General features: G+C 47.9%; 1 protein-coding gene and 1 non-coding gene across 3 annotated transcripts in view; both read right to left on the bottom strand.

The window, feature by feature from the left end:
* Positions 1-17,403, bottom strand: part of KIF9 (kinesin family member 9) — a 52,686-nt gene that overhangs the window by 31,168 nt on the left and 4,115 nt on the right. For both annotated transcript variants that reach the window (XM_066351898.1, XM_066351897.1), the window contains 7 exons: positions 17,221-17,318; positions 14,980-15,145; positions 12,267-12,373; positions 10,006-10,230; positions 3,369-3,452; positions 3,162-3,254; positions 1,264-1,411 (listed from right to left, as the gene is read on the bottom strand). In XM_066351898.1, coding sequence (XP_066207995.1) covers positions 1,264-1,411; positions 3,162-3,254; positions 3,369-3,452; positions 10,006-10,230; positions 12,267-12,373; positions 14,980-15,145; positions 17,221-17,313 — 916 coding nt within the window. In that variant the 5' untranslated portion in view covers positions 17,314-17,318. The remainder of the gene's footprint in view (positions 1-1,263; positions 1,412-3,161; positions 3,255-3,368; positions 3,453-10,005; positions 10,231-12,266; positions 12,374-14,979; positions 15,146-17,220; positions 17,319-17,403) is intronic.
* On the bottom strand, positions 11,335-11,464 carry LOC136382711 (small nucleolar RNA SNORA40). Its single transcript, XR_010747329.1, has one exon. It is a non-coding gene; the product is annotated as a small nucleolar RNA SNORA40 (small nucleolar RNA).

Genomic DNA, 17,403 nt, shown 5'->3' with positions numbered 1-17,403 from the left:
TGGGGCCCTTAGAAGGTAATCAGGTTTAGATGAGGCCATGACGGTGGGGCCCCAAGATGATGCAATTAGAGCCCTTAAGAAGAGAGAGACCAGAGCTCGCTCTCTCTTTCCAGCCTCTTTCTCTCCTCTCTCTGCCATGTGAAAACAAAGTGAGAAAGCAGCCATCTACAAGCCAGGAAGAGAGTCCTCACCAGGAACCATGTCTACCAGACCTTGATCTGGAACTTCTGGCTTCCAGAATGGTAAGAAATGTGTTTAAGCCTCCCGGTCTGTAGTGTTTTGTTGTAGCAGCCCAAGCTGGCTAAGATAGAGTCAGAGGACAAACCAGCATGTTTGAGGCTGGGAGGCAAGAGGAAGAGGAAGAGGAACAGAAAGAGGAAGAGGAACAGAAAGAGGAAGGAAAGAGGAAGAGCTGCCAGATGTACCTCAAAGAGGAGCCGAGGGAATGGTGGTGGGAGGTGGCCTCCAGGAGGGGCAGGGGCAGGGTTTGCTCGTGGTAGCACTCAATTAATAATCAGACACCGCCTGACCAGGCGGTGGAGCAGTGGATAGAGCATCGGACTGGGATGCAGAGGACCCAGGTTTGGGACCCTGAGGTTGCCAGCTTGAGCGTGGGCTCATCTGGTTTGAGCAAAAGCTCACCAGCTTGAACCCAAGGTCACTGGCTCGAGCAAGGGGTTACTCAGTCTGCTGAAGGCCCGCGGTCAAGGCACATATGAGAAAGCAATCAATGAACAACTAAGGTGTCGCAATGCGCTACGAAAAACTAATGATTGATGCTTCTCATCTCTCTCCGTTCCTGTCTGTCTGTCCCTGTCTATCCTTCTCTCTGACTGTATCTGTAAAAAATATAAATAAATAAAAATAATAATAATCAGACACCAATGACTGTGTCATCAGGCCCAACACAAAGTCCTGGGACACAGGATGACAAGTCCCCTCTGTCAAGGAGACTATAGGGGAAGGAAAGGTCTTCAAGGCAGTGGAGGGTTCTGCCAGCTGGTTTAGGGATCAGAGGAAATGGGAAGGTATCCCCAGCAGAAGCTTAAAGCTCAGGCCAAGGTTCTGAGGGGTGAACAGCACGACATGTTGGAGCTGAAAGAAGGGGGCACTGTGCCTGATTCTGCCTCTTCAGGTGCGTCTGAGGTCACTGTGAAAAGGCTGCACGTACGTCTGTGCCACCAAGAAGGAGTACTCCGTTATCCCCAGCAGCACGTATGCCAAGGCCTGTCCCTCCTCCCTGTGCACCAAGCACACCCTCACCTAGTGAGTCCTTCAGGGCGTGTGTGAGCTTGCACTGCCGGAAGGGGATGTGGTCCCGCTTCTGGTCCGCGAGGGCGATGATGGCCTGCTCCAGGAATGACAGCGACTTGTTGATGTAGGTGGCTTCCTTCAGGACTCGGCCCTCAGACTACAAACCAAAGGTCAGCTCTGCTTCAGACCAAGTGGAGAGGCTGCTCACGGAGAACACTGCAGGTCTGTGGCCGGGCCAGAGCCTCCTTCCCAGAACCCCAGGGTTTTCTCTCAATGCCAAGGGATGGTATTCTGTCCTGGGCTAATAACATAGCGTACTAATACTCAAAGGAGCACTCATACAAATACTCAGGAGTGCTCGTGTGAATACTTTTTTTTTAGTTAACAGTTTTTTCATGTATTTTCCCTCTTGGGCATTTTAACATATCTTTTTTTTTTTTTTTTTTTTTTGTATTTTTTTTTTCTGAAGCTGGAAACGGGGAGAGACAGACAGACTCCCGCATGCGCCCAACCAGATCCACCCGGCACGCCCACCAGGGGCGACACTCTGCCCACCAGGGGACGATGCTCTGCCCCTCCGGGGTGTCGCTCTGCCACAACCAGAGCTACTCTAGCGCCTGGGGCAGAGGCCAAGGAGCCATCCCCAGCGCTGGGGCCATCTTTGCTCCAATGGAGCCTTGGCTGCGGGAGGGGAAGAGAGAGACAGAGAGGAAGGAGGGGGGGGTGGAGAAGCAAATGGGCGCTTCTCCTATGTGCCCTGGCCAGGAATCGAACCCGGGTCCCCCGCACACCAGTCCGACGCTCTACCACTGAGCCAACCGGCCAGGGCCTTAACATATCTTTTGAAGTTGCATATGTTAATTTCCAATGTTTGGCATTGGAATTTTAATGAGTCCAATCATAATAATCCTTCAGGCCCTGGACTGTTGGCTTAGTGGTAGAGCATCAGCCTGGTGTATAGAAGTCCCAGGTTTGATTCCTGGTCACAGGAGAAGCACCCACCTGCTTCTCCACCTCTCCCCCTCTTGCTTCTCTCTCTCTCTCTTTCTCTCTTCCCCTCCTGCAGCCATGGCTCAATTGAAGCAAGTTGGCCCTGGGCACTGAAAATGGCTCCATGGCTTCCGCCTCAGGCACTAAGAAGAGCTCGGTTGTTGAGCAATGGAGAAAGGCCCCAGATGGGCAGAGGATCGTCCCCAAGTGGGCTTGCCAGGTGGATCCTGGTAGGGATGCATGTAGAAGTCTGTCTCTGCCTCCCTCCTCTCACTAAATTTAATAATAATAATATACTCCATACATAAAAGTCAAAAAGACTTATATACATTACCTTGTTAATTAGCCACAATTCTGACTTTTAGATAGGGGAGAGCTTATTATCAAAAAAACAATCAGAGAGGTTAAAAGATTGATTTTAATATATAATAGAGCTAAAAATAGAAATCATAGCTTAATGCTCTTAGTCTAAGGAACTCTCTCTTTTTTAATTTGTTAATTATGTTTACAAATTAATATGTTAATTATGATTGACATTCAATATTATATCAGCTCCAGGTATATACTCTTGTGAATACTTATGCAAACACTCACACTTATACACAGAGAAATGCTAAGCACCAGCATGAAGCATTTACTGAGCACTTACTGCGTGCCAGGCGCCTTGCTCAGAATTTAGGGGCCATGCTCTCATTTAAACTTTACAAAAGTCCTGTCAGGTAGGACCTGCCTCTGTGTTGCAGGTCTTCCACCTCTGCTAATTCTGTCCCTCCAGCTCTTCAGGGTCAAGCCCCACGTGCTCTACCGTGCCTAGTTCAGGACTGTGCTCACAATGACGGGTGGCCCATGGGCATGGACCACTACACCAGAAACGGGGCCGTGGCTTGGTGAGAAGGAACCTCCTGCCCCCCACTTACCCCAGACTTCCCCAGCCTTTCTGAGCCGGCTAGATCCACCAAGTTAATTTTGGAAGTGATGTACTTTTCATCTGATAAGGTCCGCGAATGGGCCTATGAAACATCCAAACAGAGATTAGACTGCAGCTTCACAGGGAGAAGCTTCAGACTGGGCGGCACCATGGACTTGACCACCAATCCCAGGCTATTCAAAGAGCTCACACGTACCTCCACGTAGATGGTGAAAATGCAGTGCGACCTGGATGAGTTTTTGTTCATCGTGTGGGAGGCTATAATCCTATTGGTTTCTCCCTTAAGAAAAGGCAAAATGTGGACATTTTGAAAAATTTACAGAACAAGGCACTTGGGTCATTTTAACTATACCAACAGCTACACAAGTGATCTCATACCACTGCAGTCAGCTGGGCCTCCCAGGCAAATCTCACTTATAGACTAGCAGAATGGGAATGGAGTCTAGACCTATACTTTTTTCTTTTTTTAATTGATTTCAGTGAGAGAGGGGGAGGGGGAAGGAGGAGAAAGAGAAAGAGAGAGAGAGAGAGAGAGAGAGAGAGACAGGGACACTGAGCTGTTCCTGTATGTACCCTGACTGGTGATCAAACCAGCAACCTCTGTGCTTCAGGATGATGCTCCAATCAACCGAGCTATCCAGCCAAGGCCTAGACCTATACTTACACCCACTGCTAGGGATGTGTAAGTATGTATAGCTTTCTGAAAGGGAAGTGGCAAGAAGAGTTAAGTGCCTTCAAAATGTTCATAAAGCCTGACCAGGCAGTGGCGTAGTGGATAGAGCGTTGGACTGCGATGTGGAGAACCCAGGTTCGAGACCCCGAGGTTGCCAGCTTGAGCACAGGTTCATCTGGTTTGAGCAAAACTCACCAGCTTGGACCCAAGGTTGCTGGCTTGAGCAAGGGTTACTCAGTCTGCTGTAGCCCCACGGTTAAGGCACATATGAGAAAGCAATCAATGAACAACTAAAGTGCCACAACAAAAAAACTGATGATTGATGCTTCTCATCTCTCTGCGTTCCTGTCTGTCTGTCCCTATCCATCCCTCTCTCTGATTCTCGCTCTGTCACTGTAAAATAAATAAATAAATAAACATCTCCCCTGATTTATTAAAAAAATGTTCATAAATATTGAATTTTTTTTTTTTTTTTTTTTTTTTAGAGAGGAGAGAGAGTGAGAGAGAGAGAAGGGGGAGGGAGGAGCAGGAAGCATCAACTCCCATATGTGCCTTGACCAGGCAAGCCCAGGGTTTTGAACCGGCGACCTCAGCGTTCCAGGTCGACGCTTTATCCACTGCGCCACCACAGGCCAGGCAAATATTGAATTGTAATCAACCCCCCCATATCCAATAAGTAGGGAATGATCTATCTGTACAATGGAATGCTATGCAGGCAGGAAAAATGTTGGCAAATGGGTTTTGTTCTGTTGGTTTTTTTTTTTCTTCTGAAGTTGGAAACAAGGAGGCAGTCAGACAGACTCCGCATGCGCCCGACCGGGATCCACCCGGCATGCCCACCAGGGGGCGATGCTCTGCCCATCTGGGGCGTTGCTCTGTTGCGACCAGAGCCATTCTAGTGCCTGAGGCAGAGGCCATGGAGCCATTCTCAGCGCCCGTGCCAACTTTGCTCCAATGGAGCCTTGGCTGTGGGAGGGGAAGAGAGAGACAGAGAGGAAGGAGAGGGGGAGGGGTGGAGAAGCAGATGGGTGCTTCTCCTGTGTGCCTGGCCGGGAATTGAACCTGGGACACCTGCACGCCAGGCAACGCTCTACCACTGAGCCAACTGGCCAGGGTCTGGCAAATGGTTTTTAATAACAGAGAGGCAGAATCCAAAATCATATCAAGCTGACTTGGATACCACATTAAAAGAATCATACACCGTGACCAAGTCAGACTCACCCCTGGGATGCAAGGATGATTTAACATAAGCAAGTCAGTCAAGGTGATCCACCCCATTACCAGAATGAAGGACAAAATTCTATGATGGTCCCATCTAAGAAAGGCAAAGCATTCATAGAAGAAAGAATAAACAGATGTTGCTACCAAGATGTTCATATTACTTCTTGGTAGGGGTTTATAGGTCATTTTTACTTTTTTAAACAGGTCTGTTCTTCCATTTTATTTTATTTTATTTTATTTTATTTTATTTTATTTTATTTTTATAGTGTGCTATTTTAAAAAATTTGAACATGTACTATTTTTAAAAATTTGAGTCTTGGCCAGATGACTCAGTGGATACAGTGTCATACTGGTGCGCCGAGGTTGTGAGTCAGGGCATGTACGAGGAGCAATCAATGAGTGCACAACTAGGTAGAACAATGAGTTGATGTTTCTCTCTCTCTCTCTCTCTCTCTCTCTCTCTCTCTCTCTCTCCCTTTCTCAAATCAGTGGAAATGGTTTTTTTAATTAAAAAAAATCAATAATTTGTATTTTAAAGGGACAGCAGGCCCTTGCCTCTAATTCACAGGATTGGACCCTAAGACCAGAATACACTTAAAAGGAGGTATGGTCGAAATGGCTATTTTAAGAGAAAAAAATGCCCCTGAGAAATGCTATGAATAAGCCCCAAAGCAGTGATGCCATGGCCCCCTGGAGAGCGTGGAGCACCCAAAGAGGAGGGAGGTCCTGGGCTGACGCTCTACAGCCCTCTCACTGTAAACCTGTCCCCCAAATACAGTGACATCCACAGAGAGAACAGGGGTCACTTCACTTTTATCCTCCAGTCCCCTCTTTCTGAAGTGCCTTCTTTCCTGTCTTTCTGGTGTCCATTAAATAACCTCTGAAGGCCACAGTAGTGTCCTTTCCTCCATGAAAAGTCTGTGCTGATTGCCCTCACCCAGGCCCTCAGCCATCTAGGAGCCTGTCTCTCCTGGAGCACAGGTCACACTGTGTGCCCTCTCCCTTCCCCCTCCATAATGAGCTTCTTTTTTTTTTTTTTTTTTTTTTTTTTTTTTTACAGAGACAGAGAGAGAGTCAGAGAGAGGGACAGATAGGGACAGACAGACAGGAACAGAGAGAGATGAGAAGCATCAATCATTAGTTTTTCATTACTAGACCTTAGTTGTTCATTGATTGCTTTCTCATATGCGCCTTGACCGCGGGGCTTCAGCAGACCGAGGAACCCCTTGCTCAAGCCAGCGACCTTAGGTCCAAGTTGGTGAGCTTTTGCTCAAACCAGATGAGCCCATGCTCAAGCTGGCGACCTCGGGGTCTCGAACCTGGGTCCTCCACATCCCAGCCCAACGCTCCATCTACTGCGCCACCACCTGGTCAGGCCATAGTGAACTTCTTTAGGCCTCAGAATTGTCCTTCTACCGTCAGAGTTCTGCCAAGATCAAGCCCTAGAAGGCATCAAGGTTTGAGGGGTTATTGCTGATAACAAAATGCCTGGTTCAGCTCTTAATACGAGAAACACCCAAACTCGAGCTTCTGAACAAAATCCACTGAGCGCCTGCGTGCAGGGCCCTGCGGTGCAGCCAAACTGCCTCATCTTGATTGGTGCAGCCACCATGGAAAACAGTGGGGGGTGGTCCTCAAAAAAGAAAAAACGTTACTACCATATGACCCAGCAATTCCACCTCTGGGTATTTATAAAATAAGTAAGTCATGAGATACAAGGTACACCATGGTGACTATAATTAATAATATCATATTGCATATTTGAAAGTTGCAAAAAGAGTAGATCTTAAAAGTTCTCATCAAAAAATTGTTGACTATGTGTGATGACAGATGTTAACTAGACTTATTGTGGTGGTCATTTTGCAATATGTACAAACATCAAATTGTTATGTCGTATACCTGAAACTAATATAATGTTATATGTCAATTATTTTTGATTTAAAAAAAAGAAAAGAAAGGCCTGACCAAGTGGTGGTGCAGTGTGCAGAGTATTGACCTGGGAGGCTGAGGTCCCAGGTTAGAAACCCCGAGGTCGCCAGGCTCACCAACTTGAGTGCGGGGTTACCAACTTGATCATGGACGTGATCCCATGATTGCTGGCTTGAGATCAAAGGTTGCTGGCTTGAAGCCCAGGATTGCTGGCTTGAGCAAAGGGTAACTGGCTTCCCCCCATGTCCCCATGGTTGTCCCCCCCCCCCTAATGTGCAGCAGCTATGAGGAAGGAAGGAAGGAAGGAAGGAAGGAAGGAAGGAAGGAAGGAAGGAAGGAAGGAAGGAAGGAAGGCAGGCTGATCTCATCTGATTCTCATAACCTTTTGGGTTAAGGTACTGCTAGTGTCCCCACTTTTACAGATGAGCAAATTGGGGCTTGGAGAGATTAATGATTTGCTCAAGAAAAAGTCTTCCTGGCTTGAAAGAAAATCAATTCCAAGTCCTACACCTTTTGAACTGTATCTCAGCAGCCATACAATGGACTAAGTATTCAGAAATCTTCCTACAGCAAAACACCTGAAGATGACAGACAGAATATTTGAAATTCCCTTTTGAATGCATAGCTGAGACTGCAAGAAAGTAAGGGAAACACCCAGGAGTCCAGACACAAAGCAGGAGTGGAATCCCACCGGGAACTGCAGGCAAGAAGCACAGCTCTGGCTGCCCTGAGGACACCTGCAGAACAGGCTGTGAGGCAGCCCTTGCTGGATTTCTTGGAGTTTCTCTGAGCAATGAAATCAAGTTATAAAGATAACAGATCAAGAGAATATCTCCTTTTTCCAGCAGAGTAATTTGCTCTTCACATTCTAAGGGTGGTAGACCTGGAGTCACTTGTGTCCTCCCCTGACTCACTCCACTCCCCAACTTCTCCATCCAAACCATCTGTTCCCATTCAAAAGGTGATAAAAATCTTCTTCTCCAGAGCCAAATGCTTAGATTCCAAGGTAGAGACCTTTCCCAAGAGAGGATCTGCTTACAGTTCAAAACAAAGGCATGCTCTTTCTCATTCTCCCTCTCTGTCCCTACCTGCCCTCTCCCTCCCAAATCTTTCCCTACCCCCCCCACCACCACCAGAAGGGAAGAGGACTAAGAGTACCAGCTCCTACAGAAGCTCTGAGATGCATAATTTTGGGATTCCTCTGCAGTACTATGGACATCTGACATCCCTGCACCCCGCTGTCCCCTCTGAAAGCACATGCGACTTCCGCCGTCACTGTGCTGCTCTGTGAGAGACTGGAGTGTAGGAAACAGCGCTACAAGACTAGTAGAGCCACTGTTACCTCTGCTAGGCTCTGAGCGATAGAGACCTGATTTCTGATTCGGAGGCCTGGTGTTCCTGCTTGTGTATGTGTGTACATACACGTGTGGGAGGGGCCCTTCCTGGTTCTGGACTCAGCGCCTTGTAATCCAACCACGTAGGTGAAGTCAGAAAAGCTTTGGGTCTAGCCAAGGGAGGCATCTGATAACCCCTGCCCCTGAAGTCTGTGCCCTCTGGCAAAAGAGAAACAGAGGCAAATCTGCTGCAGAAAGTGGAGAGCAAGAAAACTACTTCAGAACAGGAATTATCTCTGAATAGAAGGGATAAAATAATGTCTCCAAGAGTTCACAATCGCCTGACCAGGCGGTGGCGCAGTGGATAGAGCATCGGACTGGGATGCGGAAGGACCCAGGTTCGAGACCCCCAGGTCGCCAGCTTGAGCGCGGGTTCATCTGGTTTGAGCAAAAGCTCACCAGCTTGGACTCAAGGTCACTGGCTCGAGCAAGGGGTTACTCGGTCTGCTGAAGGCCCAAGGTCAAGGCACATATGAGAAAGCAATCAATGAACAACTAAGGTGTCGCAATGTGCAACGAAAAACTAATGATTGATGCTTCTTTTTTTTTTTTTTTGAAAATTATCTCTGAATGGCGGTATATCACTAAGTTTTGTTTATTTAAATTTTCTGCATTGTTTCTTTCTTTTTTTTTTTTTTTGTATTTTTCTGAAGCTGGAAACGGGGAGAGACAGTCAGACAGACTCCCGCATGCGCCCGACCGGGATCCACCCGGCACGCCCACCAGGGGCAACGCTCTGCCCACCAGGGGGCAATGCTCTGCCCCTCCGGGGCGTCGCTCTGCCGAGACCAGAGCCACTCTAGCGCCTGGGGCAGAGGCCAAGGAGCCATCCCCAGCGCCCAGGTCATCTTTGCTCCAATGGAGCCTTGGCTGCGGGAGGGGAAGAGAGAGACAGAGAGGAAGGAGGGGGCGGGGGTGGAGAAGCAAATGGGCGCTTCTCCTATGTGCCCTAGCCGGGAATCGAACCCGGGTCCCCCGCATGCCAGGCCGACGCTCTACCGCTGAGCCAACCAGCCAGGGCCTGATTGATGCTTCTCATCTCTCCGTTCCTGTCTACCCCTCTCTCTGAATCTCTGTCTCTGCAAAGAGTTCACAATCACAACCTCACCCGAACACGAGTTTGGACATAAGTATATACTACTCATAAGCTCTGACATTAAGATAAATATTTGATTTAAGGAGGCCCTGGATTGGTAATGTCCCCTAGGTTCCTGAAAGGAAAACAAAGATACTAAGGACATTAATCCTTATTTAGTTCTATACAATAAATGCCCATGATTTAATGTTAAGTAGCGGGGAAAAAAGGGGGACAATTTAAACTACATAAAGAAAAAACTACACAGGAAAGAAAAAAAACACTAGAGGGAAATAAACTAAAATATACATTATTGTTGCCACGTGTAGAAAACAAATGAGTGAATTCTATTTTTTATTCCTATATTTTTTAGCACTACCTGAAATTGTTATAATGAGAATATATTAATTTTCATTCTGATTATCAAGGTGAAAAACAAAGAAGAAAGGAGTGAGGAAAAAATAAAAGAAAGGAAAGGAGGGAGGAAAGAAGAGAGGAAAGGTAAGAGGGAGGAAAAAACCCTTAGGCTCGATCATCTCACCTCAAAAAGGAGGCTGAATGCATCCTCCTCCTGGTTTGTGAGGTGGACCGACAAGCCTTTAATAGAGACCCCGTGAGGGTTTTCCACGATGGTCACTGGTGTGACTGAGGGTCCGATATAGGGCAGAGTGGACAGGAGATCAAACAGGCTCTCATTATAGATTTCCAGGTAAGAAACACGCACAGTGATGGTATGTGTGGGGCGTTCCTCGATCATCCTAAATACCTAGATGGGGAGATTGGACACAGTCACCAACAGCAGAGCTGCAATGACCAGCTAGTGTTAGGCAGTTCTAACCCCAGGGCGGAACACCAAGAAGTGCAGTAAGAAAATCCTTGTCCTAAAAGAACTGACAGTCTGGTCGGTGTGAAAGACCAGGTCATCATCATCAACAATGATTATAATTCTTGGTCCACTCGGTGATATTTATTATCGTCTTGTTTTTTGAGGCCTGACTCACAGCTAACAGTTGTACAGCTCCAGGGAGCAGAGGCACGAACAGAAAGGACTCTGGAGTGAAGATCTCCTGTTTTAGGGGGTCTCACCAGATATAAGCCTCTTTCACATCCATGAGTGCATCCCATGCTCCTAACTCCCTGTGACTGAAGCAGGGCAGTACCCATCTGTGGGATGTGCCAGACCATAAAATGATTTGTCTGTGGTCACTCAGTCAGTGTGGGAAGAAGCGAAGCCAGAACTCAGCCTTCTCCACTCTTGTTACCCTCCCCGGCCTTCTCAGCGGGTGACTTTGGAGTTGTCCTTGCCCCTCTCTGGACCTTAAGTTTCTGATCTGTCAAATGCAGGGTCGGGCCCGATGACCCCCCAGGTCCGATCCTGTTCTAACAGCCTAGCTCTGTGCTGTCCAGCAGGACAGACTCTAGCCACAGGTGTGTCTAGTTCTGCCGAGCACTCAGAGTGTGTCTAGTGCAAACGAGGACATGGATCTTAAACTTTGCTTAATTTCAATGAACTGAAATTGAAATTAAAAAAACTGATTCTAAACTCAGTTATTGGTAAACTCAAGTATGTTTGCAACAACTTGGTTTTATCAATCTTTATCAACTGGAAATTTTATGAAGGAGACACACAGATCAAGTATCTCTGGTGAATATTGATTGTCTGTATGGAAATGTGCCGTTAAGTGTAAAATACACACCGGATATCAAAGACGTCGTGTGAGAAAAAGAATGTAAACTGTCTCAATAACATTCGTGCTGACTACATGTAAAAATGATATTTTGGATATACTGAGTTAAATAAATTATATTATTACAATTAATTTCTCATGTTTTACTTTTTATTATTTATTTATTTATTTTTATTTATTGTCATGTTCCTTCTTATATGGATCCAAACTTATCCTGGACGATGAGTTCTGGGTTGCCAAAGATTTGCTTTTCGCACCTGTGTTTGTTTTTTTACTGTTTTAAACGTGGCTACTGACAAACTCAAAAGTGCATGTGTGACTTGCATTGTATTTCTGTTGGGCAGCACTGGGCTAGACTCCTCACGTCTAGGATCCTGAGACACGGAAGCTCAAACAGGACGTGCTGTAAAGTCATAGCGTGGACGGCTTATACCCCCGAGGGACACCCACACTCCTTACAGGAAGGACAGCGACATACAAGAAGCTCAAGATGCTTTGGGGGGAAAGCCCTTTGCCTCCCGTCGCCAGCGGGTCCTCAGAGAACCCAGGCTAGCGAGCCCCAAAGGAAGGCCCTTCCGTCCTGTCTTTTGCCTCCCGTCGCCAGCGGGTCCTCAGAGAACCCAGGCTAGCGAGCCCCAAAGGAAGGCCCTTCCGTCCTGTCTTCAGTCACACTTCCCAGACCCCCAGCGCAGACTCAGACAGACCTGGGGGCTGATGTCGCTCGGCTTCCTCCCAGGGCCCTTCCTGGGGCCGTGGGGATGGAAGCCGGGGCAGGCCCGTGAGGAAACGCCGCAGCGTCCATCCACATCCCCTCGTTAAGCCCAGGAAGGAACATGATTCACATGACAGGTTCGCAGAAGCCAGCGAGTAGGTCCCACTCCCTTTCACAAATGAGGAAGCAGGCTCGGTGTGGGCATGGGTGTGGGCCAGGCCGAAACCCGAACTCCTGGTTTCCTGAGGCCTCTGACACACTGACACACACCCAGCCCACCATGTGCATCCTGTCTCCTCTGAAGGCTGCAACTCAGCTATCCCAGCGGCTGGCTGGGGGTCGACAACATCTATGGGAGAGAGAGGGGATCTGTGTGGCGCCCCGCCCCGGCCCGCTCTCTACCTGCTGCAGGGCCCGAGGGAGGATCCCCCGGTGCTTGTAGCTCCCCGTTGCCCCCGTCATGGTGTATGTCTTGCCGGCTCCCGTCTGCCCATAGCACATGATGGTGCCTGCAAACATTTCAAAACACGACTGGGTGACCTCCAGGAAATTAGCTCTAAGGATGATAGCTCTCCCGGCCCCCCGTCACGTCCAGAGCCAGCCAGGCCCCTGGCGTGAAGACGGCCATCAGAAGCCGCCAAAAATATCAGCAATTCCTGCCATGGAGGGCGGGCGGGCAGGGAAATAGGAACACAAATGATCATGTCGTACTCGACTGTTCCCTCGACCAAGAGAAGATCTGAACCCAGGGTTCCGAGGAAAGCAGGGACTCCCAGGGAGTAAGAACGGGGAATTTTCCTGTGAAGATGGGGAGATAAGAGCGCTGAATTCCAGCGCCCTTCTTTAGTAAGCCATGAGCAGCCAGGGGCTCTCTGGGGGGCTAGTCAGGCAGGAGGCAAGAAGGGCTTTCAAAATCCCCAGGAAGAGATGGGAGTGGGAAGGGCATTTCCTGTTACTAGTGAGAGTTCTTTGTAGACTGCAAGCTCCCACAGGACCAAACAGGGCTGCTGGTTGATCCTATGCTACTTGCAGAAACAGCCCACCAGGACCAGGTCCTGATCCGGGCCGCTGCGCCCTCCGGGCCGACTTTCACTCACAACTCTCACATCCTTTGGGTCCAGCGTCACCGCCAGGCTCCAGGACACAACCACAGGTCACCCCGGGCTCCAGTGCCCATCTGCTCTTCCTCCCAGCTTGGGCGGCCTGAGCCAGATCCCATCCCCAAGTCTTCTCTGTTTTTCTCTGTGTTTTTCTGTTTGTTTTGCATCTGGGCATTTCCACAGCAGATCCGCCTGGGCAATGATGTGCCATGGAAATCAGTGTTTGCCTTTGCCTAACAGATGCTTTACTTCCTGGGATTGGTAGGTTTTACCAATTATAAGGGGCCTTAATTCAGCATTTGAGCTGAAAGTCAGAAAGAGTGTCTATTAACCCGACACAAAGGTGCAGGAAGGAGTCACTTCCGCTGGGACCGAGAATCCATTGTGGTTCCAGAGCCCCTGGGGCCCAAGACTTATAACCTCCCAGGGACTCAGCTTCTCTGTCTCTACCTCCTCGGACCCACATTCCCTCAGGGTCCATGGGGACCACACTTCCCTTACCACAGGGCGTGATTACAATGTCTGAGCATCTACACTCAAGGGACTTTTAAACAGACCTAAAAGTTGTAAACAGAGTACATTCTAGCCAGCAGCCACCATATGGGCAAAGTCTATAAACTGTGATATATTCTAAGGCTTTTTAAATTTTCAAAAAATTTTAAAACATACCAGAGGGAGAGGGGGTGGGAGAGAGGTAGAAGAGGGTAAAAGGGGGAGAAAAAAAGATTTAAAAACAATCTTACATGGAACAAGTTTATAAAAATTTCCTTATACTGTAAAGCTTTTTTTTTTTTAATTAATTAATTAATTTATTTATTTATTTATTACAGAAACAGAGAGTGAGTCAGAGAGAGGGATAGACAGGGACAGACAGACAGGAACGGAGAGATGAGAAGCATCAATCATTAGTTTTTCATTGCGCGTTGCAACACCTTAGTTGTTCATTGATTGCTTTCTCACATGTGCCTTGACCACGGGCCTTCAGCAGACCGAGTAACCCCTTGCTGGAACCAGCGACCTTGGGTTCAAGCTGGTGAGCCTTGCTCAAACCAGATGAGCCCGCACTCAAGCTGGCGACCTCAGGGTCTCGAACCCAGGTCCTTCCGCATCCCAGTCCGACGCTCTATCCACTGCGCCACCGCCTGGTCAGGTCTTTTTTTTTTTTTTTTTTAAAGATTTTATTTATTGATTTCAGAGAGAGGCAGGAGAGAAAGGGTGTGGGGAGGAAGCCATCACCCCACAGTAGCTGCCTCTTGAATGTGCCCTGACTGGGCAAGCCCGGGGCTTCGAACCAGCAGCATCAGCATTCCAGGTCGATGCGCCATCCGCTGCGCTACCACAGGCCAGGCGAAAGCTGCTTTTCATTTGTTAGGAAATCAAACTCTACTCCTGTTTTCAGTGATACATTTATATATAATCCTATACTAGAATATGAACGGTAGATTATGCTGATAAAATGAATGGAAATAGCTCCAAGCAGGTAGCCTCGAGAAAAATGTTTGGACTCCATTAAATTCATCATAAGGGATATGAAAGAGTGTCTTTGCCCTGGCCGGATAGTTCAGCTGGTTAGAGACTTGTCTGATATGCCAAGGTTGCAGGTTTGATCCCCAGTCAGGGTACATACTGGAACAGATGGAAGTTTCTGTCTCTGTCTCTCTCCCCCTCACCTCTCCCTCACAAATCAGTAAGTAAAATAAAATATACATATTTTTTAAAAAGGGCATTATCTTGAAAACTATTATCTGAGATATTTGAAACAGGATAATAGCTGAATCCCCATGACTGATAAAGAGCCAGGGTCATTCCTGTGAAGGGAGAGTCCAGGACATTGGACTAAGCCATGCCCACAATGTCACCAAGCAAATATCAAGAACACAGAGACAGACAAATAAACAAACCCAAGTTAGTAACCGAGGTTATATTTTATTTTATCCACCATATAATACTCGCACCTCTTCCTCCACAAGGGGCTCCACAGGTTCTTAAGTTAAACAGTTAATTAACTAAATTACCATTATAGCCACTGAGGGCCTGAGACACCACATCCTTCGCAACTGTCTCATAAACCAAGTCTTGGGAGGCGTTGTGGAGAACCCCATCCAGCTTGAACGACCAGTCTGTCTGCTGGTTATTGACAACTCCTCGTCGAGTATCCTTTTTTAAGTGAATATCAATGGTCTAGGGAAAGAGAGGGAGAGCGCGTGAGAGAGGGAGATAAACGGATGTTTGTTAGGAAACTGGGGTAAACATCAATCACCGACGGCGTGATCCGGTGCAAACAGAGGAAGCGAGCCTGAGGAAAACCAGGACTCCCATGTGTGGGCCGACAGTCCTGGTGGTTTCCTTGGGACGGGAGAAGGAAGCTCCTGCACGGAGGCCACACAACCCTTAGGCTGGCAGGGTCAGGAGACTGGAGCCCTTTCCAGTTTCGGTCCGTCTCTCCCTAGTTCACAGGGTGGTTCAGGTTCCTCGTCTATGATATGAGGTCCAGCACACTTATCATGTTCTTACTAAACCAGCTTTAGATATAGTCAGTAAACACAGGGAGGCCTTAGATCAGACAGAGAGAACACTGGACTTGGTGACAGAGGCTGGGCTTGGGCTCCATCTATCTCTCTGGTCACTGGCAGTGAGGTCTCCCTCAGCACGGTGCTGGGCACCTACTCCCACGGACACACTCTGGCCAATGTGAATAATGATGAAATAACAACTGCAGAACAGGCTCTGGTCTTGTCCAACAAGGTTACTCACTGCTATTAGAGGAAAGCGAGGGTGCCTGCCTATTGGTAAGCAGCTGATTTTTAGATACAAAGATTTCTTTAAAATTTTTTAGATTTTTAGGTCCCTCCATAGCAAGTCACTGTGGCAGCAGCTGGTTTAGGAAAATGATGATTTAGGTCAATGGTAGATTCTAAATCTTTGCAATGGGGACTTCTGATGCAAACAGATTCTTGTCCGAATCTTATACAGGCTGCCCTAACCCGGGAGTCAAGACAGAGCCACAGATAGTAAACTAAGGACGAGAGAGAGGCTCAGTCCATTCACACATTAAATTGCTCTGTGCAGCCTGATCTCTGGTGGCATAGTGGATAAAGCGTCGACCTGGGAACACTGAGGTCCTTGGTTCAAAACCCTGCACTTGTCTGGTCAAGGCATATATGGGCGTTGATGCTTCCTACTCCTCCCCCTTTATCTCTCTCTCCTCTCTAAAATGAATAAATAAAAAAAATTTAAATTGCTCTGTGCTTCTGTGCTCTCTGAAACTCCGTCCGGCGGAGTGCACTGAACATTTTCCCGGCTGCAAGGACTGTTGAAGCTTGGGCAGTGTGCCCTTGAATTCTTTTCTTTCTTTTTTTTTGTATTTTTCTGAAGTTGGAAACGGGGAGGCAGTCAGACAGACTCCTGCATGTGCCCTACCAGGATACACCCGGCATGCCCACCAGGGAGCAATGCTCTGCCCATCTGGGGCGTCGCTCTGCTGCAATCAGAGCCATTCTAGTGCCTGAGGCAGAGGCCACAGAGCCATCCTCAGCGCCCGGGCCAACTTTGCTCCAATGGAGCCTTGGCTGCGGGAGGGGAAGAGAGAGACAGAGAGGAAGGAGAGGGGGAGGGGTGGAGAAGCAGATGGGCGCCTCTCCTGTGTGCCCTGGCCGGGAATCGAACCTGGGACTCCTGCACGCCAGGCCGATGCTCTACCACTGAGCCAACCAGCCAGGGCCCCTTGAATTCTTTTCTTAAAGAATGTCTCGGGAAAAAAAAAAGAATGTCTTGGTGCTGCCCACAGTAGATATACAAATGTTCACTGAAGGAAAACATCCAATACTCAAGCTATCCTAAGCCTATCACGGGCTTCAGAAAGATTCTTAGGACCGTGATGAGGACAGAGGGACAGATAAACCTTTCCAGTTCTCTTGGTAAGACTTTCTCCCGCTGCTTTGGTGCGTTTAACACTAATCAGCTTGGCACACGCTCATCGCACCCCCTCGGGGAGATTATGGAACAGAAGATCTGGTCACCAGAAAGTTTTATGAGTATGGACAAATGTCAGTTTTTCTGGGTCATGTACAAGGATAAAGACAAAGTTATTAACCAACAGACAATTAAAAATGAAAGTTTCATGACATTCCTCATCAACAGCATTGCAGGGGAACTGGAGTCCAACTGAACTTTTCCCAATTCTGTCTTGGTCCTTAAAAGGAAATGGTGGGACAGAGAGAGGCCCAGGCAGGTGAAGGCAAGTACACTCCACTTACTTTGTTGTCATCTCCGTATCTGATCATTTCATGAGCAAAGTCATCAGTGGGTTTGACACGGACAAATGCATGAACTTTTTTCCTAGTACTCATTTTAGCTAAAAAGAAGAAAATAGCAACATTTTCAGTAGTCATCATTAAACGATACTTAGAGGGGAGGTGTCATGCATCAAGCAGACGGGA

Source organism: Saccopteryx leptura, chromosome 10 (assembly GCF_036850995.1).
Source record: "Saccopteryx leptura isolate mSacLep1 chromosome 10, mSacLep1_pri_phased_curated, whole genome shotgun sequence".
Classification (NCBI taxonomy): Eukaryota; Metazoa; Chordata; class Mammalia; order Chiroptera; family Emballonuridae; genus Saccopteryx; species Saccopteryx leptura.
The sequence above is the reverse complement of the archived record's forward strand: the minus strand, read 5'-3'. Positions and strand labels throughout refer to the sequence as shown.